Raw genomic sequence first — 27,725 nt, forward strand, 5'->3', positions numbered from 1 at the left:
AACATAGCAGGAGGTTGACACGGTATGCTGGAACTAGCTACCCCAGCAGGTGACACACATCTGATCTGCTTGATTCTTCATTTAGACAAGGAGCCTCTCTGAGACACGGGTGTTTAGTCGAGTCGAATCCCACTCAATCGATCACACACACACACATTATAGACGGTACATGATCACGTTTTCCTGGCCATCACTCAGCGGCTGATACTCCTATCATGGGTTACCTCAAAGAAGAGCTTGGTTTTGTCTGCCTCTTTGCTCCAGGCGCAGGGTGATGCGTCACTGGGCTGGACGCGGTAGGTGAGAGACAAGGAGTCTACAGCCAGGTTCTTCTGACGGGCACTGTCCTGCAGCACGGCCGTGAGGAAACCTACAGATCAGGACCCACGGGGTTAGGATCCCGTTGTGGAGAACCACGGATGAAATGAAACACTAAAAAGGATTGATATACCCGGATCCGGTCAGATCGACCATGGGAAATACCTTGGGGAAAGAAGAAGCCAGACAGCCAGTAGCTGCGAGGCTTCCTCTTGCGATGGCTGCTCTGCTGGTCAGGCTTGGCTGGGAGGCCGAGAGAGTAGACTGTTCTGAGGCCTGGAGTCAACCCGCTGCAGAAACACAGAAATATGCTGTGAGCGTTTACGAGGAGACTACGGTTCAGAACGGAAAATGTTTCTGTACAGCAAAGTGGAATAATCCATGACTGATAAAGTTTTACAGTAAAGTATGCAGTGTTGTGTTTTCATAGATGAGATGTTTTACACTAGGTCTGGCCATAATTTAACCTGCTAATCTCTAAACCAGGTGAGTGAGATAGTGGTTGTAGCAGAAACAGTAATGATGGTATTGCAGATCTCCAGGACAAGTGTTAAGCAGGCCTTTCTGACACCGGCAAACAGTGTCCTACAGGTGGCGCAATTCTTCCAGAAGGATCTCAGTTTTTGGTTTTCTACTGCCGAGTGCAGAGAGAGGTAAGGTGAGGTCCTGCAGAACATGTAGCTATGTAGATGCAGATATGTTAACATGATGATCTTACAACCTTTCAATGAGGGTGGTTTTGATGTGGTCAGCCCAGAGTCTGAAGAAATACACCCTCTGCTCCAGGTCCAGAACCCAGGACCCCAGGGGTTGACAGGACTCGTAGGAACAGTGCTACCAAAACAAAGATGGTCAGCTTCACACAACAGTGTCCATTTAGTTTGATAACACCCTCATGGCTACAGCTTTGTTTGCCAATAAAATATATTTTACTTTATCATCCATAATCCATCCAAAGTGGCCAACAAATACACAAACACAATTGTATTGTACAGACAGACGTATGCATTTAAAATAATACATTTTAAGGAGTTGTAACACATATTCACATATAAAGTTGTAACACACACTGACATATATGAAACTGTAACACTCATAACATCAGTCAGTTATGAGCATTTGACAATCAACTTGAAGTATGAAGGTGTAACACACATTCACATAATATGAAGGCGTAACACATAAATAGATGACATAAACACAATAATTCCCACACATGCAGGTGGGCCCACCTGCCAGGCGGAGGGCACCAGCATGGAGAGCAGAGCGTTGCAGACCTCCTCCAGACTGGGGCTCATCAGCAGCTCTCCCCTGAGGGCTGAGCACACGGACAGCAGGCAGGAGCGAGCCACTCTTAGCAGACGGTTGAATCGGTCCAGCTCCTGGCGCAGGACCACCACCAGGGCTGACGAGGCCAGGGAGGACGAGGTTTGGGCGGGCGAGGCCAGGGAGGACGAGGTTTGGGCGGGCGAGGCCAGGGAGGGGCGCTCCACACCTACTGAAGCCACACACAGGTGTACGCACATACACACAGGTCCACACACACACAGGTGCACACAAAGTCAGTTTTTCACTTTGATTGCCATGTGTGTCTCAGTGTAGCATATGTGTATAAGTTCCTGTTCTAACCCGCCCCATCCAGACCAGGCTAACACAGTGTAGCATATGGGACCAGGTTAGCAGAGGGTTCCAGCACCTTCCGCTGCAGTGTTGACTCTGGCTATGATGTCCCTCAGGAGGAGGGTTTTCTCTGTCACATGGTCAGCCTCCACCGTCTCCGGAAGCTTCTTCAATATGTAGGAGGCCATCTGAAGGACATCTCCATCCTGGCTCTGTCCGTCTCTGCACACACACACACACACTCACATGTACCCACCTGTAGATACCTTCATACACATGATAAATGTCAGTTACTAAATGTGTATAAAATGTAAGTAGGTGTTGTGATGAGATGGGATTATGTCCACACCCCGTCTACACCCAGGGGGTGTGAACTTACCAGTAGGGGGCGATTGTGACCACAGGTGAGAGGGGAAAGGTTTGCCAGGGACTATTGTGGGTTTCTATATGTAGTGTTGTTCTATAACCTTAAATACCCAGGGTTCCTGGCAACACCTCTGGATTTCCAACCCTAAATACCCAGAGTACCTTGCAACACCTCGGTCCCACTGTCTCAGGCTTAAATACCCCGTTTCCTTGGGGTTCCCACCTGGCCAGCGAGCTGCTGTCGCTGAGACGCGGCTGCAGGGTGAGGATGTTGTGCAGCAGCAGCTGGCTCTGGCTGTGCAGGACAACAGCCTCAGCCTGGTTGTCCATGCCGAACGCCTGGGCCAGGTCCTGGTCGGGCAGGCGCTCTACGTAGGAGCGGCACTCAGCCCAGCTGGCTTCTCTGGGGAAGGCTGGGTACCCCTGCTCAGACAGGAACACAGTGCTCTTTATTTATAAGAGACACTAAAGACAAGCTAATGATTGGTGCCTGTGGCTTAGAGCTAACCCATGTATGATGAAACCTAGGCCCCTGGAGTATTTAGATAAGTGAGTAATAATTGAAGTATTCAGGTGAGTAAGTAATAATTGGAGTATTTGGTGAGTAAATAATAATTGGAGTACTTTGTGAGTAACTAATAATTGGGAGTATTTGGTGAGTAAAGTCAAAACTGCAGGTTTAAAGAAGGGGATCTGAATAGCTCCTGCTGAGGTCTCTTAATTCTAAGAGTTTTTCCTTCTCTACTTTCCGGAGTGGTTCCGAGTGGTTATAGGTGCTGATCTGTGGGCATCTGTGAAGCCCTCTCATTGTGTAAGAGCCAAATATGTAATGGTATTGTGGGGTATGGTTAAGGCTGTACACTGGGTGGTTTTGACCGCTTATGGCGGAGTTTGTAACAGTTTACTGGTGTTTTATGGATGTTTTGTTTGTACTAAATCCCTTGAATAAAGTATGATATCCTTAGCCGGCTTTTGGACTAATTGAAACCAAGACGAGCAACAAGTAAAACCATAGCCGCCTAGCGCGTCGTACCGGAGCCTGGGGCAACACTGCAATAGCGCAGCATTAGGCTGGCTGTTATACATTGCTTGTAAAAATGTATGTTTGTTATGGACCTCCTAACAGTGCTGTTGTGGTGGTGGGCAGAAGGCGGTACCGGGGCGGGGCAGAGCCCGTGTCCCTCCTGGAGCACGAGGGGGGAGTAGCAGTGCTGGAGGACGGCCGTCAGGCAGCGGCGGTCCCACGGGTCAGTCACACGGCCCCCGTAGGTAACCTCCCCGGTCAGGTAGGACAGCGCCGCCCATGGCAACGCACAACCATCCACCCCACGCAAGAGGCGCTCCTGGTTCATGATGGACACCTGGGTGAAGCGCACACACACACACACACATATATATATATACACACACACATGCACACACACACAGACATACACCCACGGAATAGATCCGAATATCATCTCTCACTGTAGCACCACCTATCTCATCATGGTTAGTCAACCAGGCTGTCTCAGCATGACAATCTGCCCCTCTACCCAAGTATAGCTTAATGGTTAGAGCAATTAACTGCAGCTAGAGAAGTCACAGGTTTCAAATCCCCCCGTACTGCAGCTGGCTTGGGATGAAAGCTAACTGAACCCATGGTTCTACCTCGAGGTCGGAGGAGGTGAAGGTGTAGGGGACGTTCCAGCCCAGGGGCCCAAACTTGGCCCTCTCCTGGACGATGGCGTTGAAGAAACACAGGCTGAAGAGCAGGCTCTTCCAGTGGGGGCTGCAGTCTGCCTGAGAGAAGGTCCTCTCGCTTGCCTCTCCGCTGGGGCTGAAGGTGTGGAGCAACTTCTCCTTCACACCCCGGGGAGGGTCCAAACCCACCTGAAGGGACACCCAATCACACGCAGCCTTCTTCACATGTGACCAATCAGTAGCAAAAACTCTATCAAAATGATGGAGTTTGATATGACCAAGAAACTGTTGATAAACAAAAACATATAGATGAGAAAAAACTATAAATTTTCCTCTCTTAACTCCAAGGTCTCCTATGGGTAAGTGAATGTGGGAGTGCCCTCTAGGGGTGGGGCGTGGTAATGGCTCACCTTGATGGCGCTCTGCAAGACGGAGGCAGGAAACCCTGGGTCAGGCTTGGAAGAGAGCCAGAGGCGGAAGTGGGGGTCCAGATCCGACCCTCTCCCTTTCAACCTGACCACGCCCAAACATACACACACACACACTCAGCAACCCACAAAACGCTGTGGCTACAAGGTACACAGAATATACTTTAACAACAGTGTCATACAACTACATTCTATCCAGACGACGAGGCACAATGAAATGTAAGGACTCCATGTCACTCACAAGTTCACTATATTCTGCAGCCTGGGCATGAAGGAGGCGGCCAGATGACAGTTCTGGAGGAAGACCCAGCGGCCCTTCAGGACCTGGGCCTGGTAGATGAGCTCGTTGGCCCTCGGGCCCTGGCCCTGGCCCAGGGACACCATGTCCAGGTGCAGGCTGCTGCCGCGGAGCTCCTGGGCCAGCCGCACCAGATGGGAGGCTGGGTCCACACCTGAGGAGGGGCGGAGAAGCCAGGGTAACCAAGCTGGCGGAGATACGCTGGGACTGATGGTCCAGGAGGAGGGGAGGGTGGGTGGGAGGAGAGAGAGAGAGAAAGGGGTGTAAGGCAGAGAGTGAAAGAGGGTGGAGAGAGGGTGGGGGAAAAGGCAAAGAGAAAGAGGGGGGAAGGAGGCAGAGAGAGAAAGAAAGGGAGGGAGGGAGGCAGAGAGAGAAAGAGGGGGAGATGGAGCTACAGAGGAAGAGAAAGAGGGAGGATGAGAGCGAGAGAGACAGCGATGGCATGAGTGAAGAAGACAGCGAGGACAGGGAGAAAAACTGAAGGAGACAGAAAGACATGGAGACTGACAGAATGAGGGAGAGAGAGAGAGAGAGAGAGAGAGAGAGAGAGAGAGAGAGAGAGAGACTTGGTCTTCCTACTCACCAGGGGACAGGATGAAGACTATGGGTGTGTTTGCACTGCAGTGATGGTACACCTCCCTCAGAGACACCTGCCCTCCCTCCAGGTACTTAGAGCCCATCTTCTCTGTGATGAACGCCCTCACTGACAACGTTAGACACTCCGGTCGCAGGACCTTGATCTGAGAGGTAAATACAGGATCACAACTGCCTCGCTCTAGACAGTTCATCTACTTCTTGTGTGACATTAAGGCCTCTGCGTCTGCATAAAGGGAGTCAGGTGGCTGAGCGGTTAGGGAGTCGGGCTAGTAATCTGAAGGTTACCGGTTCGATTCCCGGCTCTGAAAAATGACGTTGTGTCCTTGGGCAAGGCACTTCACCCTACTTGCCTCGGGGGGAATGTCCCTGTACTTACTGTAAGTCGCTCTGGATAAGAGCGTCTGCTAAATGACTAAATGTAAATGTATAAAGACAGCCAAAGCATGTTACGGTGGCTGTCATGGCATGTATTTTGTCCTGTGTTTTGTGTGCGGTGTTCTAACGTGTCTTTTTGTGTATTGTTTTGTGAAATGTGTCAACAGTAAATGTGTTTGATTGATTGATATACCCCCCCCCCCCCCCCCCCCCCCCCTCCCACACACACACCAGAATGATCCTCTGGAAGCCAGACAGGTTCTCCCAGGGGAAGACCCTAAAACACTTGGTCAGGTAACTGTCCTTCTGCTTGGTGGAGGCTGGAAACAAGACAAGCACACCCGGGGACAACACACACTGAAGTGCATTAATCAGGGCACCAAAGGATTGTCACAACAGCCAAATGTCAAAAGCTTTTCTCTTAAAGAAGGTAAATATTTGATATCACTTTATATGCTATATATACACTGTACACACTATGCACTGTATGTATGCACTTGTATGTATGTACACTGTATGTATGCACTTTTTATTTATCCATTTAGTAAACCTTGTTTGTAGTGCCCTGAGCTTGACAATGAAGTATTAAGTAAGTTAATAGTATGATTATTCCTAGAGAAAACCGACAGCTATGTGGTGATTGGTCAGCTTCTTGGCTTTGCCCCACAACGTGTGCTCCAACCTCGGTCTGCATCAGTTTCGCAGATGTAGGGCTCTCTCAGGAGCTCGTGCAGGTTTGCGGCCGACCTGAACAGAGCCCACTGATCTAGGTTGGTCTGGATGGACTTGTGGAGGTGGGCGAAGCAGGCCAGCTGGGCAGAGAGGTACTGGCACTGGGCCCACATGGAGTCAGTCAGCCACAGGTGGTCTGGACGCTCCACCCCCGGCTCACCTGGACAGGGACACATCAACACCAGGAAGGGCCGTTACTGTGTCACTGTGAGACATAGAGCGAGATAGAGACAGAGAAAGACAGAGGCCTCAGGGGAGACTGCATTGTTACAGCAGGGTTTCAACAACAGTGATATACTCAGCATTGTATGAACACCATCTTTCCACAAATTCTGCTCAGATGTGATTATTTTCCACCAAATGCTGATGTGAGACGTTGTGAAGCAAGAGACTGGCTCTCGTAGGACATTTGGGTCAGTTGAATATACCAACGCCTACCTTCATCACGCTGGGCTCTCTTTGCATCCATTATGCTGGCCAACACAGCAGAGTGCAAGAATATTCTCCACTCTTCCGGAGGTATTTCCTGTTTCCCTCCCTCCGGCAAGGTGAGGTGTTTGGTTTGCAGGATGTTACGACAGATGAGGAAGGAGAAGCAGAGCTGGTGGTCGGTGAACAGGGCCAGGGACACTTCCTGGAACGACCACATTTCCGTACAATTCCATTAAAGTTGCCCTTTTATTCATTTAGCAGAAGCGTTTATCCTCAGCCACATACAAGTAATTAATATAGAAAATACAGCAGAAAATCCAAGGGTCGTTACAAAGCAGACATGAAAAACAGCGGCGATGCAGTCAAGACAGACGTAAATGTCCGTGACATGTTTACCTTGTAGATGGTCTCAGTGATGACATCCATGATGTGGAGGAGGTGGGAGTTGAAGTCCGCCAGGATGGGCGCGTCCCTCTTCTTCAAGGACCGGGCGCTGTCTGGGCGCAGGGTGCCCGTCACAGGGTTGGAGACATCCAGAGAGGGACCTTCCTCGCCTCCTGTAGCCAGCTGGATGGCCTTCACATACATCTCCTTGAACCAGTCCAGGGAGAACTGGTACATGCAGTTGATTTGGGGGAGGTGGGCCAAGACAAAGTAGAGGTCTGCTCCCCGGTTGGCTATGGGGAGGAACTTCCTGCGAACCTCGTCGATCTCCTTCTCCTGTTCTTTGGCCACGTCGAGCCGCATGGAGATCTCAAACGACGTGACCCTGGAGTTATTGAGGTTTTCTATGAGGTCCTGGTCGTCCAATATGTGTCCTGAAATTGATTGGTTGTTTTAGAGGGTCTTATCACACTGTTTGTGGTCTCTTATCCATCCATTCTTCCATCCATCGACCCTTGCTACGTTCCACCATCCATCGATCCTCCCTTTGTCCACCCACCCACCTATCCCTCTCATTCATACCTCCTTCCCCCTCTTTTCTTCCACCATCCTATCTCTCCACCCCTCCATCCACCCATCCACCCCTCCCTCCCTCCCTCCACCCAAACACCCACCCCTCCCTCCTCACCCCAGGTCCCCTGCAGCAGCAGCAGGGACCTGTTCTCCAGCTGGTGGAGGCTGGAGAGGTCGGCGGTGATGGTGTGGAGCAGGCAGCCGTGCTCCTCCTCCAGCCGAGGCCGCAGCAGGGACACGGCCGAGGACAGCAGCTGCTCCTGCAGGCCCTCCCGCTCCACCCAGAAGCTGATGAGCCTGGTAAGGATACACACGGCCGGCAGGAAGTGGGGGTTGGGCAGGCGAGTGACCAGGTACAGCCTTTGTTAAAAAACCAGAAACAGAAAGATAAGAGGAGACCGAAAAACTAAAACACACCGGTATCAATCCTGCACATGTACTGTACAGTACCAGTACTGTAATGTGTGTAAAAAAAACTAACCAACGTCTGCAAGATTACCTATGACCTTGCAGCCACAGGTCAAGGTCATAGGTAAACTCAAACTTCCCACTAACAGGAATTGAGTGTATTTACCTGAAGTTGGGATTATACTCGATTTCAGTGTCGCCGACTTTGATTAGTGACTGACCCTCGCGGATGATTATGTCCTTCATCAGGATTGGGTGAAGGCAGGGGTCTATGGTCTCCTGCACATCCTGGAAGCATCCAGGGTTTTGAAGACGGTCAGAAACCAATGCTTAAGCTCAGTAAACTGCTACTTAGGACCATGGCTCAGAAGCTGTACTGTGTCTGACTACCTACATTTACATTTAGTCATTTAGCAGACGCTCTTATCCAGAGCGACTTACAGTAAGTACAGGGACAAGTGCCTTGCCCAAGGACACAACGTCAGTTGGCATGACACTTAAAGAAGCAAATTCCATGATTTGCTTCTCAGTACATTATATACGAGAAATGAGTTCCTGAAAACATGTGCAAAGCGCGAAAACTTTGTCGCACTGAAATGTGGAGTTAAGGCTGATTATTAAGGGTACCCTGTTTTTCAAAAAACGAACACATGGCAACGCCTTTGTCTACGTGGAACGCCCTCTCCGAGCTCTCCGAGAGCCTTCGGAGAGCCCCGGAGAGCTCGAAGTGCACCTCCTGAATTTCCGAACCATCCGTCCTAATTTTGGATAGTTACGGATACCCCCTTAGCTGTGATTGGTCCGCTAACGACATCATTACCGTTGCGCCACCTACTCTTCTGGCCGTGCATTGTTTTGCATGTTTTCAGCACCCACAGCCTACGGAGAACCATAAACGAAAAAGAGTATCGTATCCGTCCGCCCGCCCGCCCAAGGCCTTTAGACCGTTGAACAATTTCTCTCCCGTTTTCAGCTCAGGTTTTGTATAGGTGGGGCAAAACCCCAACCTATCTACATCACAGCAACCGATCTACGTCAGATACCAGACGGTTGCATTCTGTTACTCAGCTGGTACGATGCAAAGACAAAGTAAATAACACATAAAACACTCAGAGACTGCAGGTAGGTCTGTTCTGATATCTGCAATTGATTTAGCTAGTGTTGCTGTTGTTGCTAAATTCGATACATTTGAGGGGGCGGAGCTTCAAGCAGAGAAGACTGCTGATTTTCTCATGATTTCAAAGCCTAATTTAACATACTTGTCTGTGTTTTTTTTTCATTTGAATTTGGATGGGTAGTAAACAACACATTCTTCTGTGGTGTGATGAACTTAAAACTCATTTTAAATTCCACTTTACAGCATCTTTAAGTGTACATGTACTTAACGTCAGTCAATGAGCATCCCTGGATAATCCCTAGATCGATATGGAAACAGCTTTTCCTACAGCGGTACGTCGAGGCCGTACCTGAATGAGGACGGGGTCTCCCATCCGTATGGCCCTCTCCACCGTGCTCATCAGGTTGGCGTCGGAGGCCGTGACCCTCCTGAGCCGGGCTCCCTCCATGCTGCAGACCCAGCGCGTGGCCTGGCCCTGGGGGTCAATCAGGAGAGGCCACAGCCCTCCGCTCTCCACCATCACCGCATTCTCCGAGGAGTTGCGGTCCGGAGGCAGGCCTGTGGTCCGCCAACGGCTGACCTGCCAGGGGGTCGGGGGGGCAAGAGGGGTTTGGAATGAGGGGGAGGGAGAAGGGAGGAGGATGGGTTGGATGGATGGATTTCAAGCACTACAACATCTGAATTTGCAGGCGAGGGTGTGCATTGTGGGTAATAGACTGGATAAATGTGTATTCATAGTACATCTGGGGGCAAACCTCTGGCGAATACGTGCAAGAGAGCATACCTGGTTCTTCTCTGTCATGCTGGAGAGGAATGAGTATTGGGCTGAAACTGGGATCTCAACACTGTGGCAGATGTATAACCACTGCTTCACTAGAGACTTGCGATAGTCCGCCATAAGCGGACCACAGTAAGTGATGAACGCAGCCGACATCATGACGTCACCGACAACGTTCTTCAGCTTGCTGTTCAGCTCCGCCACAGCCGCCTCCCACCGATTCTGCACCAAATAAAAAAGGTTAGGAGGTAGGCGTGGGGTTGAAACACAGTAACAAAAAATGGCATATGCATTCCAAACACATCCAACTTGTCCAAATGTCTAGCGTCTTCTCATAAATACAGTATGGTGCCTTCTTATAGATACGGTGCCCAGTGTTCATAGAAAACAGAGGAGAAAGGATGAGAAAGGAGACCTTTTCCTTGGACAAGGCTGATATGAGGGCGGCGGCTGTCAGCAGGCGGCTCGTGGTCAGCTCCTTGCGTCTCCCCAGTTCCTGCCGCTCTGACACACTTGCATTGAACCTGTCCTCCAGGGTCCTCTGGTGCTGCTCAATCTGAACACAAAAGCAGTCTGCATCATGGAGGAGCGGGGCAAGGAACAAGGGAGGATGGGGTAAAGGAAGGAGATTTGGGGGCGGGGGGGGGGGGGGGGGCAAGCAAGAGGTAGGGGGGTGGTGGGAGGGGTGGGTATGGAAGGAGGAGTGGCCTTGGGGGGCAATTTGTGTAAAATGGTTAGTAAGCTTTGTAAGCCTGGGTTGAAAACAACAGTTTTACCTTCAACAGTTTGCTTTTCTTGGTTCTCAGATGAGTCTGGGCAATCACCAATGCCTCCTGGGCCACTTCCACCTTCCTCTGTTTGGGTTTCATTATCTGGAGAAAAATAAATAATAATAATAATTGAGCAAGTTATTCATTAAAAAGGCCAGAGAACACCAGACTGGAGGGGTAGGGTCTACCTGGGATACGTCATGGTAGCGTTCTAAAGCCAGGACCCAGAGGCACATGGAGCGGCAGGCCACAGACACCCTCCCCACCTTCTGGGGAGTGAAGCCGGGGGTTTTGGAGTACCTCCTCAAGAGCACAAACACCTACAGAAAAGAGTTTTTAGAAAAAAAGCCAGTGTGTTGTTTGACAACACCTTTAAAAATTCTCTAATTACAGCTGCTTGAATACGCACCCTGTCGGGTATGCTGTCTTTATCGAGACTGACTAGCTTCTTGAGGAAGCCAGGGTCTCCTAGCAACTGTTTAGCTGTGGGCCAGCTTGGCGTCTCCTGCAGGAGGATGCACACAGCGTGCATGACTGTCAGCACCAAGTCTGGTGGATTTGTGTAGACTCTGTTTGAAAATAATGAATAAATCACATACAGTACACAGAAAGTCTGTCATAGTTAGTCTTACTGGCACATGTTCTGCCCACGTCTACTAAAAATATATTTGAACTGTGAGTGATATTTAACAGGCATAGGGCCACTTGCCTTATTTCTGAAATGTCACTTTTTTCCAAAGCATCTAAAGCCGAAACCGCTTTCTCTAGCAGTGGCAATCCTTTATTCAAATCAGCCCTGGCCGCCTACAGTTTTACATAAAAACCAAAGAAATTTCCATACAGTGTACCTTGACACATCACCTGATGGTCATGCCACCAGCAGCTAAATGGGGCAGCCTCAACTGTTGGTTTACCTCTGCATATTCATGCACAACCTGGGTTTCCTGAGTCATTATCTCCTCCTCCCTCTTCACGATGGCTCTGACCTGACTCACGGCCCTGGAATCTTCTTTCAGCTTCTCCATCAACGTTTCTACTTCCTGCAGGAAACACAGGCCCAGTTGTCAGTTGCTATCTCAGTCTTTTCCTTGGCACTATGAAGTAGTAACGTTGAAGCTTCATTTGATTTATAACCTTGATCCCCCCGTCATGTACAGTTTAACTTTGATCCCCAGGTCATGGATATCTCTGATGTCCATAGTAAAAAAACATGACCATGTTATCAATAACCTTGATCCCCATGTTATTTCTCATTGATAACCTTGATCCCCATGTTATTTCTAATTAATAACCTTGACCCCCATGTTATTTATCATTGATATCCTGGAGCCCCATGTGCTATCAGAGCCTGCTGGACGGGTGACAGAATTCCTGTACCTTGGACTTCTCCTCTATCTGTGGGCCCAGCTCCACCAGCTCTTCTTGCATGAGCGTGACCAGGGATGTCATCTCCAATAGTATGTCCAGTCCATTAGAGAAGCGAGCTCTTTACAGATGAAACCAAATGCACATTTCTAAATTCCATGCAAAAACACCCATCATCGTGAAATTCTACCCATCATAAAAATATAACAAAACATGATGTGAAAAACCTAACCTACCTGATATTGTGGAGCTTTGATCTCTCTGACTGGTACATGTTTGTGAAGGTGACTATGTATGTGATAAACGTGCTAGGAACAATGTAGTATGGCCTTCTCGTCTCCTGCAGGAAGGTCGCTGCCGTTTTGGTGGAAGTGTTGTGAATATCAACGCATGCTCCCGCAATCTTCTCCTGGAGAACCTGAAATCAGGTCATAGTCAAGCTGTTCAAAAGTGGAGATTAATCAGTCACTGTGATATCTAATCAAAATATCAGTGTGAAATGCACACACGCATGCACACACTGTTCTCCACCTTGCCAAGGCTGTCAAAGTCGCTGGAGTCGATGCAGGAGCTACTGGCCACCTGCAGCAGGGCCTCTGAGGACCAGTCGCTGTACCAGTCCATGTAGCAGCAGGTGAGCAGGGAAGGATGAGTCCAGCAATACTGTCTCAGACACTGGCCTGCTGGACTCACAGCCACGACTATGTGCAGCCTCTGGCGCACTTGCTGAAATATGCCCAAATACACATCTCTGAGGTATGAGGTAGCCCTATGGCTCAGTGGTAGACTACCGGTCAAGAGGTTGTAGGTTAAAAACTACTTGTGTGTTGCTTTGAATGAAAAAGTTGTTAACTGCATATTTGTATTATCTTTGGTTTCAAAGTTACAAACAAAAACAAACAAGTGAATTTGTTGGCTAGCTATATGCAGCCAGTACCTTAAAGGGGTCATTGACTGATTTTATAGGGTATTTCACACAGTTCCTTAAGGTCTCCGAGTAGGGTATGTAACATTGGCTCTATGCGCCCTAATGCTACCTTGTGAAATAGCCCTGGAATAAAACTAGAGGTTTTCTCCCTTTTATGGTATGCTCATGAATATATAGATGAGCTGCGCGCTAATTGGTTGGTTTACAACGAGCGAAGCTGCGGAGCAAAAACGCAACATAGCCAAACATGCATTGTGAATTGTAGATTGACATGACAACACAGGTTATTTATAACTTTAGCCCCATTGCCAATAAACGAAATCATCACACATTCTACCTATGCTAGATACAGCATACGTTAGCATTGCTAATAACTGTTAGCGACAAACTCATACAGCTTGGGGTGGTGATGAGCATATGGTCAGAATAGCACATCTTTTCAGCAACAGCGGCTTAGCAAATCCTTTATATTGTCCAAGGTTTTCAAATCTGTCTTTGGTGAAATGTTTCGATCAAATGAATAATTGAGTGTCGAACTTCATAGGGATCTTCTCATAGACAAACATCAGCCATGCCCATCAAGTGTTTGGTTCCTTGGGAAGTAAAGTGTCAGCATTCCCTGTACAGCCTGGAACACTGCATTTACGACCGTAGTCCATTTTCAATATCCTTGAAAAAAGTCCAAACTTTCTTCGTAATTCCGTGGAAGTACACAGAGCAGCGCGCACCAAATTTTGGGGCATGACAAAGGTACAGACCAGAGCCAAAAAAAGTGGAGCCACCGTTGTGACGTCACAACGCTTTTTGGAAACCAACCGTTTTACAGCAGCAGTTTCAAATTGTGAGATTTGCATAGGAAAGAGAGGTGTCAATGGACATTGAGGTTCACTGTATGTCCATTTTACCCACCGAACTGTCGTTATTCAACTATGACATGGTAAACTCGGTTTTACAGTCAATGACCCCTTTAAAAAGTCCAGCACCTCCTGAGATTAAGCAATCACTTCAAGAGCTTAAAGGTTATGATGACCCAGGACCTAGACGTTCTACCTGGAATACACACCTGGATGAAATAAGAGTACACGTCGTCTCTGTTTCCACGGACACAGCCGTCTGATGAGGTCTTGAGGTCCTGGGAGAACGAGTCGATCTCGTCGTTGTCAAAGAGGCCAGGTACGTCCCCACACTTTAAAATGCAGTTCAGATCTTCCAGGACTGAATCCTTGGAGTGAAACAGAGACAGCAACAAGATCTGTTACAAGGGGTGAATGTTGTATCCCCGACGCAAAACTGCATTTGGGAAGTCATCATTTTCTTGCACTGCCATGACTCAATGGAATACTCTGCCAACAGACATTATTTCATGTAGAACTCCCCATGCCTTCTCACATCTTGCAAAGTATTGGCTACTGTCAAGACAAGAGTGTACACATTTATGAATTGTTGAATTTGTGACAGTGTTTGTGTGTGTTGGGGGGCAGCTTGACCTGTCTTGTTGAATCTGCTTCCATGTTTTTATTTATCTATTTTATACATTGTCTCTTTATCATTATTGGCCTTGTTCTGTTATTTTACTTAATAATTTATTTTATTTTAGATTTTTTTTTCCTATACTAATTGTTCTAAGTACCATTCCATCAACCTGCCCAGGGACTACAGGTGGAAAATAGCAATCTGCTAGAACCTGGCACAATGCATATTCTCTTGTTGTACAACATTAATGTTTTATTGTGCGCTGTCCCTGTCTTGAAATAAATAAATACAGAGAGAGATAGAGAGAGAAGGTAGAGATAGAGAGGGAAGGAGAGAGGCTCAAGGAAGGAGGGGCTTAAGACGCACTTGTTCCGGGAGTACAACGGTACTTACAAATGATTTGCTGGTCCTGATGTTAGTTTCCCCCAGGATCACAATGACTTGTTGCTCTTATTGGTTAGTTGTAACTGATTTAAAATTCCTTTACTCGCTGTGAATTATATTATTGTTGCTTGCTTTTCCACAGGTACACTCTTGCACTTTTGAGGTTCACGTTGTTAAATTGTAACTTGTTTAACTACATGCTCTGATGGTTCTTTCCTTTGGAACTTATTTGGTTTTTCACAATGTATGCTTCATGTTTTGGCTACCCGCAATGTTTGGGGCAATCTCGTTGTTATGATCAGTGACCTATGCACTTTTGTAAAGCTCTCTCTTGGAAGTCGCTTTGGATAAAAGCATCTGCTAAATGAATAAATGTAAATGTAAGAGACAGAGAGCGAGAGAGAGTAGGCTTATAACTAAGATTCTTAAAGCATAAGGCCTTTTCGCTTTTACAGTTTCAACCCTGGAGAAACCCCTCACACACCTGGACCAGGTCTGCATCGGTGATGTAAAGCACTGTGTTTCTGCGGTGAACCCCGGCCTGCCTAAAAACCCTCCTCAGGTTGTCTCTGAAGTCAAATTGGCAGCAGTTCCATGGCACGGACATCTTGTAGAGTTGGCAGTCTGACACCTGGCACGCCAGTGTCACACACTCCTCCTTCCCTGTGCCGTCCAGCCCAATCTGAAGGAAGAATAGGTTCAAATAACTGATTATGGTTAAGGTAAAGGACAAGGAACTGGTGACACCGAAGCTAAGCTCAATCAAGCTCAGTCATGTATTTGTTTCATTTAGCAGACACTTTCATCCAATGAGACACGCAAAAGGGGATAAAAACCTGGGCCCTATTACTGCTCTACCACTGATACCCATCCTAGCTTCAGGGAGTAGGAGTGTGTTTGTTCCAGCCATGCACTGAGCCAGATGATGACCACAATTCAGGCCTGCTAATTAACACAGTACTCAGTGTTCTGTTGGTTCAGGGCATGCTGGAGCACAGTATCCTAGTTCTACTTTCTGAACCAGGACTGAGTGGTGACTCAGTGCTCACCAGTTAACTAGTGGTGAGTTGATGGCGGTGAGACAAGAAACCAAACCCCCCCCAGAAAACGTGTTTGTTGATTTGATCTAATGATCTGAGATCTCACAGACATTCAGAGTGAACAGTTAGCAGAGTGTGGGTCTGTGGTGACTGGAGATAGTTACCAGCATCACGTGCGCTCCTGGTATCCTGAACACCCTGGCTGCTCTCATGATGTGCTCCACCGCCTCCGGAAAGAACACCATGGGGAACTAAACCACACAACCAGGAAGTGAGGACAGCAGGGTGAATGGTCATGCATGCAGTGTGAGCTTCCCAGGGGTCATGACCAACGATCGGGCGGCTATCATTTCCAATGCAAATGTATTTCTCGGCTTCGCTACTCGATGCTCTGTTTTAGAATCAGTAGATTTACATATGTACCTGGGAGTTTTTTCTTCCGTTTCTTAGATGGCACTCTTCTAGAAGCACCTGGATTTTCTTAAGGTCGGGCATTTGCTTGTACACCCGAGAGCATGCTGGGATATTGGGGTCCAGGAAGTCTCCAAACCTGATAGGCTCCCTCAAAAGATCCTCAGGCGAGCAGGAGACCTTGGCAGTGAGAACACGCCAGATGTGATTGGCTCCAGAGATGGTGGGAGGGCTATAAACACCATGGCAATCCCAGAGAGGAATAGAGGGTTGAGGCGAAGGAAACACGTGGTGTACCTTGAAATGGAACTGAAGCTCGTTGGACAGGATCTGGTGAAAGAGCTCTCTGTCCTGGTCGCACACCAGCCGGTCCTGGAACACCCTGGAGGCCTCGTGGGCAAACAGGTAGGCCATGGCCTCCTCAGAGATCAGCTCAGAGTCATCGGCTTGCATTAGGCCCTGAATCACCTACAGAGAACAGGAGGAGAAGAACAAGATGAAGAAGAAGAAATGGAAAAAATAAAAGAAGAAGAAAGAGAGGAAAAAATAAAAGAAGAAGACATAAAAGAAGAAGAAATAAAAGAAGAAGAACAACAACAACAACAACAAATAGAAGAAGATTTTTTTTTCAAAGTGTCTTGTTGCATCTACCGTATTTTTCGGAAATAAAACCGCCGTTTATAACCCTTAGCCCGGAAGCTAACTAAAGCTAACTATCTACCGTTTCGGAAAAATAACTTAGGCTTTGGGGACCGTTGGAAATATTGTGTAGAGGCCGAGAGCGGTATTGCAGACAGATAGAGATTTCAATCTTTTTTGTTAAAAAAAGGGATATTCCTCCCTTCAATGCGAATGTAAATCCTGGTTGGGTAAGGATTAAAAATAGGATATGAAGATGAAATCTGACACAGTTTCAGCGTTAAACTAATAAAATAATTGCTGTCTGTCGTTCTATATGGGCTGTGGAAATAATTTAGAAAAATTATAGCTCGCAACATATTGAAAAAAAGAACTGAACTAGTTCATTTTTTTTGGAGCTGTGAACTTAGTTGAAAATCTTGAATTATGAACTATGAACTGAACCAGTTCATTTTAAAATGTGTGAACTATGAACTGAACTAGTTCATGTAGAAAGTGAACTTTCCCAACACTGGTTAAATCTTTAACTGGCATGTGGCATCAGAAGTACATGCCACTGGCAGGAGGCGGGACATGCCAGTGAGCCGCCAATCAGTAGCATTGACCGTTGACAGCCAATTGCACGAACGAATACTGAGCGAGAAGTGTCCTCTCACTCTCTCCCTTCCGCCTTACTTCCGTATTGAGTTAGAGTTGAACTGACTTTTTTGTATACTTGAATTTTGTTGATCCATAGGTATCTGTTTCATGTTGTGGTTAAGTAAAGCCTATTTTGCTACATTTTTGTAGTCCTTGTTATCTTTTGTTTGGCATGTTGGGGACCATTTCTCAATGGTTTTATTCTTTAATGAATGTTTGTTTATTAATTACTTATTTTTCAAGCAATAACTCAATTAAAATTACAAAGAGGGAAATTCGCAACTTTTTATCGCAACTTTCACTTGCTCCCGCAATTTCATCGCAACATACACCTAAAAAACACCGCAACTTTCTGCGAAATCCTGGGGGGACTGACTTGTGTCTGCCAGTGCTTCGAGGGAATTATAATACACTTGTGATTTACTGGAGTAATAAATACTATGTTTTAATTTAACCAATTAAATAACCGTTTTCAGATTCTTTTGGTGCAGCGTTTAATTGAGGGGGGCTTTTATTACACAATGTTCATTTTTGGTGCGGCGTTTATTCGAGGGCGGCAATTGTTCGAGGCTGGCGTTTAATCGAAGAAATACGGTACATTACGGACTTACTTTCGTTTTCGAAGTGTGTTACACAACGGAATGCTTTACTGCCATTGTTCCCGTATCAAGTGCAGCATTTATTCCAGTGCGGTTTATACTCAGATTTACAAACAAAAATCTACCATTCCATTTTCTCATAAAAAATGCGGCTTATTTTCCGAAAAATACATACAATAAACAATCAACAGTGCGTGCTATGCAATTACATGCCAACCTACTGACATCAAACACCAGTCAAACTGACAGGGATGAGGTATAACTCTACATAGCCCAGTCCCACCTTGGAAACGTCTCTGAGGTTGAAGATGTAGTGATACTTGGCTGGGGTGGGCAACATGTGCTGGCACATCTCGCTGTACACAGCAATGGACGCCGACACCAAAGACCCTCTGCATTTACGCACCTCTTTGGAAAAGTCCCTCAGCCCAAAGTATTGGCCCAACTGAACCTGGAGGGAAACAGTATATGAAATCTGTCTCAAACCCCGGACCTACACCCCTCACTACCCTACATTCTAGGGCACTCCCAGACCGCCAGACAGATACAAACAATCCAAATCTAGCCAACGCTGATGGTGGACAAGTGGTTTGATTCCTGGCCATGAGACAGTGCTGAGGAGGTCAATGCAAACAGCCTCACCTGGAAGATGTGCTGCATGCTGCTGGTGGACGGCTGGGGCAGTGCCAGCACGGAGAAGTGCCTGAGGAGACGAGGGCTGAGGTCCTGGCGCCCACATCCTGGAGGGCCACACGCGGCGCACAGAGTCACGTTTTGGATGCCCTACTCGGAGAGAGAGGTAGAAGGAGAGAGGGGGGTGAGTGAGGGGTTGGGGGAGAGAGAAGCAAGGGAAGGGGGCAGGGAAAAAGGGGGAGAGAGAGGGAGTAGGGAGGAAGGGGAGGAGAGTGGGAGAGAGAGGAGGAAGTGGGAGAGGGTAGGGTGGGGCGGGGTGGGGTGGGAGGGGAAAAGAGAGAAGGGGTGGAGAGGGGGAAGAGAAAGAGAGAGCAGGAAAAGAGGAGGGGGCGAGGGAGAGAGTGAGGAGAGAGAGAGAGAGACATATGTCAACATTGAAGTCGGCTTAGGAAACTGTATCTTCAAAGTGCTGAGTAAAGTACCTTCCAGGTTAAGGTCTTTGTATCATACAGTCCTTGGAGCTCAATGAATTGTCGAATTAATTCCATAGAAGGTTGGGCACCGTAGCTGTCTAGCATTGGCATATTCAGGTCATCAACAAAGAGCAAAACTTTATTCTTCCCTTTCTTGACAAGGTTCTGTAGCAGGTGAGCTTGTAAACCGGTGGTGCTGGTCCGAGCAGTACATTGAACACTTCTTGTCAAGATCCTGGAGGACTCTGGGTGCTGGCTTGGATTTTTAATTTTACTCAAAACTCCTAACAAGAAGTCTAAAAAAATACAAATAAAGAAAATATGAAATAAAATACAATGTGACTGACCTTTTTTCCTCGTTAGGAGGGTGACAGATGCTCATCTTCTTCTGAATCTTACTTTGTGAGTCGCCAGTGACGGATTTCTCAACATCTCCACCATAACCAGCTGTCAGCAAGGTTACATCTTCCAAAAGGCTGTGGGACAAAAAATTAAACATACTAATCTCTCTTCATGACACGTCAGGGCATGTTACACAGTAATAATAATATATACCATTTACATATTATCATATAAGATGATAATCCTCTAACAGTGTACCTAGCTGACTTGGCTTGGTTGTGTAGAAATACTTTTCCAAGAATGGTCCCACGCTTGGACATGTCTCTGCCATCCTTTTGTAATTGTTTGAGAACACTTTGGATAATCATTGTTTTTCCAACACCAGAATCCCCTGAGAGTAAATGATGTGTTTTCAATCAATTCAAAACCCACAGAACAATCGCCCAACATATATGTTTACATATGAGAAAGTCACCTGTAAGAAGAACTGGTTGTTTGTTGAGCAAAAGTAAGCTCATTATAAAAGAGTAGCGTACAGTGTCAAGACTGCATATCAGTTCAGATTTTTGACAGTTGGCATCTGTGACTTTGGACTTTCCAGTCCCTCTGCTTATTGCTGTTTCAGAACCGGAAGACATGTTTAGTCCTGGGGAAGCAAGCACCATCATTCATAAAGATAGTATTTGATTGATGGACAGACGAATGGACGGAGGAAACAGACAGTCCGAACAGGTAGATAGATCTTGGTTCTCTGTAACCTTACAACAGTAAAGCAGGTTGCAGGTGGAAGAGTTAGGGTTAAGGACAACAGACCTTTGCGAATCAGGCTCTCATTGGAGGGAACCAGGTCATCCCAGGGGACAAAAGCCCCTGTCTGCAGATCCACAAAGAAGCTGAAGATTCCCCGATTCCCGGCCGGAAGAGTCACACCTGTGAAAAGATGGAGGGGGTAAAGAAGCAGAGATAATATAGATAACCCAGAGAGATAATAAAGATAAACCAAAATACATAACGAAGATAACAATTGGAGATAATAAATAAAAAAAATAGAAATAATAAAGGTAACCCAAAGAGAGATACAAAACATATGATAGAGATAATCCAGAGATAATCAGGGAGACAATAAAGATAACACGTAGAGATATTATCCCTAACCCATAGATAATAAAGACAATCAAGAGAAATAACAGATAACAAGTCGATATATAAGGATACCGCAGAGAGATCTTAACATAAAAAATACAAAATATATAAAAAAACACAAGAGATAATAAAGGCTATTATAAAGAGAGAATCTTTTCCAGCATTTGATACCTATACGATCTACTCACTGCAAGGTGTTGCTCCCTCAAATAACTGCTGGATCAGGGTTTTAAAGGCCTTTCCAACCTTTAAAATAGGATCGCTTTTGTCTTTAAGTATTACTGAGGAATCATCTAAGTCATCGATGTGGTTCAGAACTCCTCCAACTGCCCAGACATAGGCAAAGACAAACAGCTTCCCAAGAAGCACTGTCAGCTTTTCAGGGTATTTCTCTAGAAACCACTTCTCTTTCCTGTGGACCATAGGAGATACAGCAGAGTTCACATATGACACCCCTGAACTATTGTAAATTGCTTGAGATGAAAGCTTCTGCTAAATCACCCTTTCTCAATCCTGGTCCTCGGGACCCCATACACTACCCTCTTCCAACACACTTGGTTCGAATGAATGGTTCGTTATCAAGCTTAGTAGAAGCCCGATAATAACCCATTTGAATCTAAAGCATGCAGGGCATGGGGTCGTGAGCAGTGCTAAATGATTACATGTGAACGTAGAAGTGTTATGTGAACTAGAGAGGTCAGACAGAGAATTTACCTCCATGTTCTGAAATCATCAACGCTTTCTGAAGAGAAGTCATTTTGGTTCTCTGAACTCTTCCCAATTTCTTCTTCAGACTCAGAATCAAGGGTTTGCCCAGAAAAACCTACAAAATGTACAGATACTGTAGTTGTTTAGTTGTGTTCATGGATATGGACAGGGAAACAAAACCGAAAACTCATAGAAGTCACTAGGTAACCATAGCACACATGCCTAGTCCTTGTATGTATAATGCTTTTGGAGTTTTCTCCTACCAAGTCCTCCATTAGTCTGCATAAAGTTGATGAAACCTCCCAGAATGCTACACAGGGTCATAACTATAGAGATCTCAGGGAGGGAGAGACTGAGCTGTTTCTGGTGCTTCTTGATGAAGAGCAGGCCCTGCGTCACGCTGTGGTTGAAGAACCTCAGGAGGTAGGCCCTTGCCTCCCTGCTGACCTGCCTGGGCAGCTGGGACAGCCAGCGATCGACGTACGGCTTCCAACCCAGATCCACGGGGTCCTTGACAACAGACAAGCCATTCATAAAGCCTTTAGAATCTCTCTCAGAAACGAGTGGTGCTTGTTTGCATCAGACTGAGTGCACACAAAGGTTTGGGTTCCATTCTACATACATTTCCATGTACATAATTAGTAACAAAAATCCTGATTTTGTTAGTATTCTTATTATTATTTTCCCCTCTTCTCCATGAAATGGCTCAATATCTAAAAAAGTCCTCGACCCAATTTTTTCAAATTTGGCCCAATATAACAGGTCACTCACTACACTGACCGCTATTGGTCCACATACGCCCATAGGTGGCACTATAAGCCACGCCCAAAGTCTACGTGATTTCCCCTGCGCCCCATTTCTCCAAAATGCCTGAAAATTGGTATACATGTCTTATATCTCATGGGGAACAAAAAAGCCTCAAGGACCCATAAGGTCCGCCATGATAGATTTTGCGGTACTGTCCAAATTTGGTACAACCTTCAAAACCATTCTCCTCATGAACCACAGACCCAATCGACTTGAAATTTGTTACAGATGTGTAGAATGCATGTCTTTAGATAGGGTGAAATGTAATAAGAAATGTAATACAAAATGGCTGAATCTAACAACGCTTACCACTAGGGTTGGGTACCGAAACCCGGTTCCACTATGCAACCTTTAGGATTCGGACCGGATTAGAACGTAAATTTCGGTTCCACTTAATGTGTTGACTGAAATATTTTACATTTACATTTATTCATTTAGCAGATGCTTTTATCCAAAGTGACTTCCAGGAGAGAGATTTACAAAAGTGCATAGGTCACTGATTATAACAACGAGATAGCCCCAAACATTGCGGGTAGCCAAAACATGAAGCATACATTGTTAAAAACCAAATAGATGCCAAAGAGAAGAACCATAAGAGCATGTAGTTAAACAAGTTACAATTAAACAACATGAACCTTAAAGGTCACATGACATGCTGTTGTTTTTGAATGCTTTTATATAGGCCTTAGTGGTCCCCTAATACTGTATCTGAAGTCTCTTTCCCAAAATTCAGCCTTGGTGCAGAATTACTGTGTCTGTTGCTTGAAATGCTAACGGGGCTACGTTGCATCCTACAGCAACGTAGCCCCGTTGCTGTAAGATGCTTCGAATTTGCCCATTCTCATCTGATCACCCTGGTTTGCAGAGGTGCACACTCATAGTCATTTCAATGAGGGGAAAGGCGGATATCGCGCGCGCCATAACACCAGACAGCAGAACGGTTATCCAAATAACAAAGAAGTGTACAACACTCGCGTTACAGTGTGTGTATTAACACACATACTTGATGCTATCTACCTTTACATTAGCGACAGTAACTGAACTGTTAGCTGCAGAGCTCATTTTACAGCCACATTCTGAAGGTGACATTCTGACATGATGAAGGGTAGCAAGCTAGGTAACCATATACAGTAAAGCAACAAAATGAGCGTTAGTTGACTCACTTTTGTAGCCGGACCAAGGAGAGTACTGATCCAGAATTTAATTTTAGACGGTCAGCAAGGCCAGCTTTGTATTGGCCCAAGAAACAGTCATGGCTGAAATGTTTGGCGCAGACATACAAAACTTTGGGAGGTTGTGTCGGCGCATTCCCAGAGAAAATTAAATTAAGACACTGGTTCTTCAGAGGCTCGGATGAAGGAACTGTAAAAAGACTTTTGTTTTCATTTGTACATCCAAACACTGAGCAACTGTTATGCTTTGTTCGTTTGCAAGCCATGATGTCTCTTGAGGACAAAACGATATCGCACTGGCATGGTCGTAGCTCAGATTCTCATGGGCGGGCCAGAGAAAGGGGAGGTAACCTTCCTCCTTGTGACGTCACAAGGAGAGGATTTTCAAAACCGAGCATTTGAGATTTCATTTTCTCAAAGGCGGAGAAGAATACCCTGGTTTACACCTATCAAAATTTCTAGCCACTGGGGGACCAAAAGCAGACTAGAGGAACTCATATTAATGTTAAATAACCTCTTAAAGTGACGTTTTCATGTCATGGGACCTTTAAGAAGTGCAAGAGTGTACCTGTAGGAAAGCAAGCAACAATAATATAGTTCACAGCGAGTACAAGAAGTTAAATCAGCTACAACTAACCAACAAGAGCAACAAGTCCCTCAATAAGAGTCATTGTGTTCCTGGAGGAAACTAACATCAGGTCCAGCAAGTAATTCCTCAGTACCGTTGTACTCCTGGAACAAGTGCGTCTTTAGCCTTTTCTTGAAGGTGGGGAGACAGTCAGTGTCTCTGATGGAGGTGGGGAGGTGATTCCACCATTGGGGGGCCAGACAGGAGAAAAGCTTGGGTTGGGACCGGGCACTCTTGAGAAGAGGGACCACTAGACGGTTGTCAGAAGAAGACCGTAGGTGGCGGATGGGGGTGTAAGGCTGGAGGAGAGACTTGATGTAGTCGGGTGCAGTCCCGTTCACCGCTCGGAAGGTCAGTACCAGGGTCTTGAATCTGATACGGGCCGTGATGGGAAGCCAGTGGAGGGAGATGAGGAGCGGGGTAACATGGGAGCGTCTGGGTAGAAGACCAGGCGGGCTGCTGCGTTCTGAATCCTCTGGAGAGGTGCAGTAGTCAAACTTGGAGAGGACAAGTGCTTGGACTAGCAGCTGGGTGGAATGCTCAGACAGGTATATCCTGATCTTCCGGATGTTGTAGAGGGTGAATCTACACGACCAGGAGAATGCAGCAATGTGGGCTGTGAGGGAGAGCTTGTCATCCATGGTAACCCCGAGGTTCTTGGCATAGGATGAAGGGGTCATCATCGCAGATCCCAGGGTGATTGAAAGATCGTGGGAGATGGAGGGTTTGGCCGGGATGATGAGAAGTTCTGTATTGGTGAGGTTCAGCTGGAGGTGGTGCTTGGTCATCGAAGCGGAGATTGGTTCAAGTGAGGTGGTGTACAGGGAGAAGAGGAGGGGTCCAAGAACAGAGCCCTGTGGGACACCAGTGGAGAGCTGGCGGGGGGCTGACACTCTGCCTCCCCAGGTGAGATCCACTGAAGTCCAGTGCCAGAGATGCCTGCTAAGAGCTGTGTCTTTAGACGTAGGCTCTTAAACTTGGCGGAATAACGCTTAGCCTATTATGTGAAATAAAAAGTAAAAAATACATTGGACGAAATTAAACACATTAGGTAGGCTATCCTTGATAAAAACGAAAGACACACATGGATAAATATTGCATATTAACTTGGAACCGGAATCCTATAGGATACGGTGTGCCACCACACAAATGCAAAAATAAATTGCTGATTACGCTACATAGCTACTGGTAAAACATTTATTTGATTTTCTATATATATATATATAAAAAGTTCTTTCGATTAAAAATCTTGTGCTCCCAAGAATCGATTTGAATCGAATCGCGAGGTACCAAAAGATTCCCACCCCTAGTTCCAAACTTTGTGAGCATTTGTTTTAGTTAGTTATATCATTTATATGTTTACTTGTCCCACAATCAAAATGCCCAGATATATAACAGACACTAATGAGGACAATTTCTGGTGTGTGTTCCAGTATCTCATACCATGTAGACCATGGCACAGCGGCTGATCGTGGCAGGGCTTGCTTGGCAGAGGGTGTCCACTTCGAAGAGGAATCGGATTCCTGCGGGCAAACAGATTCTCTCCCCATTCACCAGACACAAGGTTCTGTTGTCATCCAAAACCGTGTTCAAGTTCTCCACCCACAGAACGTCCACCGGCCCGTCCATGACTACCCAACGCCAGTGGCTGACCGCGGCATCGTCTGAAGAGCAGAGGAGAAAGACGTCACTCGGGTGGTGACGTGTCTGGAAGGGTGTGAGAGGTGGCCTGCCTCAAAGCTCACTGTACCTGGGCAGGGTGGCTGGCTGTCAGGCTGGCTTGTGGCGGAGGAATAAGCAGAGCCATTCATAACACCCTGAAACAGAAGGCAATTTAAAATGGGATGAGAAGCTTCTTACTGGAACACATTACCGTACACAACCTAACAAACAACAAATTCGAAATAACACTCTACACAAATATCTATATCATATTTGTCGTTTATTACTAATTTATTACTTTTAGTAATGAATATCTGAAATTGAGTCGATTATAAAAATACATCACACATTTATACATTAATAAACAACATGTTCTATAAATCACATTGAATCCTGTCTTACAGAAGAGAAGCAGGAGTTGATGGAGGTCCTGCTCTCTTGCTGGAACAGCTCCTTGGCGTAGGCCCTCACAGCAGACGCCACCAGGCCATCTGACCACTCCATGGTGCTGGGGTCCACCTGGCCATATAGCTCTCCCAAGCTGACACACTTGGGGTTAATGGTGAAGCTCTCCACGTGAACCCGGGTGTTTTGAGGCATCTAAGTGTTTCGAATACAGTTGATCACTTTTACATCAATCAAGGTATGTGTCTGCTTTGTCTTTCCATTACAATTGATTGTACCATATTTTTCGGAAATAAAATCAATGCTTGTACCCCGATTTTACAGTTTTCTTGTGGTTGCACGGCTTAGATTTCGAAGCGGCGTATAGCCCGGTTTTAGAACAAAAAAGTGGCTTTGTCCCAAGATCTCTACCGATCGTGCAGCTAATTGAATGCTCAACACTGGAACAGGGGCCTATTGAAAGAGGAATTATTTACTGTGTCATGTCAGTTACACTATCAGGGCTTGGAAAAGTACTTAAAAAAAAGGACTTGCTAAAGTAGGCAAATGGCTAGTAGAACATAACATTTCATAATAATTTCAGTAAATCAAACAGCTGCAAGACCCAGTGAAATGTTATACAGCTAGCAAACCAACGTTAGCTAGCATCGCTATCTCCCATTCCGGTGGGGTGCGGTTTATAGAAAATGCTGTTTGTTTTCCGAAAAATACGGTATTCAGTTTACTCACAGTATATTAGTCATGTGTATCTCGAAGAGGTAGGGAGTGTGGTGCACCTGCATGAAAAGGTTGTTCCTCCTCTGAGGTTCAGATGGCGCTGGCAGAAGGAGAAGAGCATGCTGCAGGATGAGTCTAGCTGTGGTCTTCCCTCCTCCTGTAGGGCCCACCAACATCACCCCTCCTCTGGCCTGACACACAAACACAGTCTGTTTACATGCTGCAAACAGACTGTCATTCAACGGAGAGGGAAATAACTACTTTTAATCAAATTCTGACCAAAATCTGACTGTACAGCTGTGTGATTTTCTCTGCCTGGTTTGGCCACTCCACGAATCCCAGCATTTCTGTCGCCCTAGCAATTGCCATCTGGGAAAGAGATATCAGCAGAAAAACAACCTTAGCATAAAATACCCTTATGACATCATCATCACACCAATGATCTGATGTGAATTTGACACGTACCTCTAAACAAGGATAAACCGTTTTGGGATAAATGATTCCAGGAAAGAGGTCGTCCATGATGCTTTGGAACAGAGGAACATCCTCAGATATGAGCTTAGGTAAATTAGAATCTTGTAACGTCCGGATAAGGATGTGACTTTCTTCTTCCGACTGCATAACCTGCCTGTGGAATCACACACAGACACAGACACGCAGACACACACAGGGTTAGAC

The 27,725-nt window shown here is 46.3% G+C and overlaps 1 protein-coding gene across 1 annotated transcript in view; it reads right to left on the reverse strand.

The window, feature by feature from the left end:
* LOC136949562 (dynein axonemal heavy chain 6-like) overlaps positions 1-27,725 on the reverse strand; it is a 43,212-nt gene that overhangs the window by 785 nt on the left and 14,702 nt on the right. Inside the window, exons 33-81 of the mRNA XM_067243893.1 lie at positions 27,513-27,675; positions 27,327-27,416; positions 27,107-27,238; positions 26,362-26,525; positions 26,014-26,078; positions 25,707-25,927; positions 21,920-22,166; positions 21,663-21,771; positions 21,137-21,360; positions 20,619-20,735; positions 20,281-20,451; positions 20,064-20,196; positions 19,863-19,939; positions 19,473-19,759; positions 19,000-19,140; positions 18,641-18,808; positions 16,778-16,948; positions 16,493-16,660; positions 16,234-16,320; positions 15,514-15,711; positions 14,236-14,394; positions 12,776-12,970; positions 12,481-12,662; positions 12,257-12,365; positions 11,794-11,919; positions 11,589-11,683; positions 11,289-11,448; positions 11,068-11,199; positions 10,886-10,981; positions 10,525-10,665; positions 10,116-10,331; positions 9,681-9,911; positions 8,381-8,502; positions 7,922-8,166; positions 7,246-7,667; positions 6,856-7,051; positions 6,368-6,577; positions 5,917-6,005; positions 5,297-5,453; positions 4,657-4,867; positions 4,398-4,500; positions 3,955-4,176; positions 3,462-3,665; positions 2,528-2,727; positions 2,015-2,160; positions 1,551-1,816; positions 1,040-1,152; positions 484-608; positions 225-370 (exon numbers count right to left, since the gene is read on the reverse strand). Coding sequence (XP_067099994.1) covers positions 225-370; positions 484-608; positions 1,040-1,152; positions 1,551-1,816; positions 2,015-2,160; positions 2,528-2,727; positions 3,462-3,665; positions 3,955-4,176; positions 4,398-4,500; positions 4,657-4,867; positions 5,297-5,453; positions 5,917-6,005; positions 6,368-6,577; positions 6,856-7,051; positions 7,246-7,667; positions 7,922-8,166; positions 8,381-8,502; positions 9,681-9,911; positions 10,116-10,331; positions 10,525-10,665; positions 10,886-10,981; positions 11,068-11,199; positions 11,289-11,448; positions 11,589-11,683; positions 11,794-11,919; positions 12,257-12,365; positions 12,481-12,662; positions 12,776-12,970; positions 14,236-14,394; positions 15,514-15,711; positions 16,234-16,320; positions 16,493-16,660; positions 16,778-16,948; positions 18,641-18,808; positions 19,000-19,140; positions 19,473-19,759; positions 19,863-19,939; positions 20,064-20,196; positions 20,281-20,451; positions 20,619-20,735; positions 21,137-21,360; positions 21,663-21,771; positions 21,920-22,166; positions 25,707-25,927; positions 26,014-26,078; positions 26,362-26,525; positions 27,107-27,238; positions 27,327-27,416; positions 27,513-27,675 — 8,152 coding nt within the window. The remainder of the gene's footprint in view (positions 1-224; positions 371-483; positions 609-1,039; positions 1,153-1,550; positions 1,817-2,014; positions 2,161-2,527; positions 2,728-3,461; positions 3,666-3,954; positions 4,177-4,397; positions 4,501-4,656; positions 4,868-5,296; positions 5,454-5,916; positions 6,006-6,367; positions 6,578-6,855; positions 7,052-7,245; positions 7,668-7,921; positions 8,167-8,380; positions 8,503-9,680; positions 9,912-10,115; positions 10,332-10,524; positions 10,666-10,885; positions 10,982-11,067; positions 11,200-11,288; positions 11,449-11,588; positions 11,684-11,793; positions 11,920-12,256; positions 12,366-12,480; positions 12,663-12,775; positions 12,971-14,235; positions 14,395-15,513; positions 15,712-16,233; positions 16,321-16,492; positions 16,661-16,777; positions 16,949-18,640; positions 18,809-18,999; positions 19,141-19,472; positions 19,760-19,862; positions 19,940-20,063; positions 20,197-20,280; positions 20,452-20,618; positions 20,736-21,136; positions 21,361-21,662; positions 21,772-21,919; positions 22,167-25,706; positions 25,928-26,013; positions 26,079-26,361; positions 26,526-27,106; positions 27,239-27,326; positions 27,417-27,512; positions 27,676-27,725) is intronic.

Source organism: Osmerus mordax, chromosome 9 (genome assembly GCF_038355195.1).
Source record: "Osmerus mordax isolate fOsmMor3 chromosome 9, fOsmMor3.pri, whole genome shotgun sequence".
NCBI classification, from domain to species: domain Eukaryota; kingdom Metazoa; phylum Chordata; class Actinopteri; order Osmeriformes; family Osmeridae; genus Osmerus; species Osmerus mordax.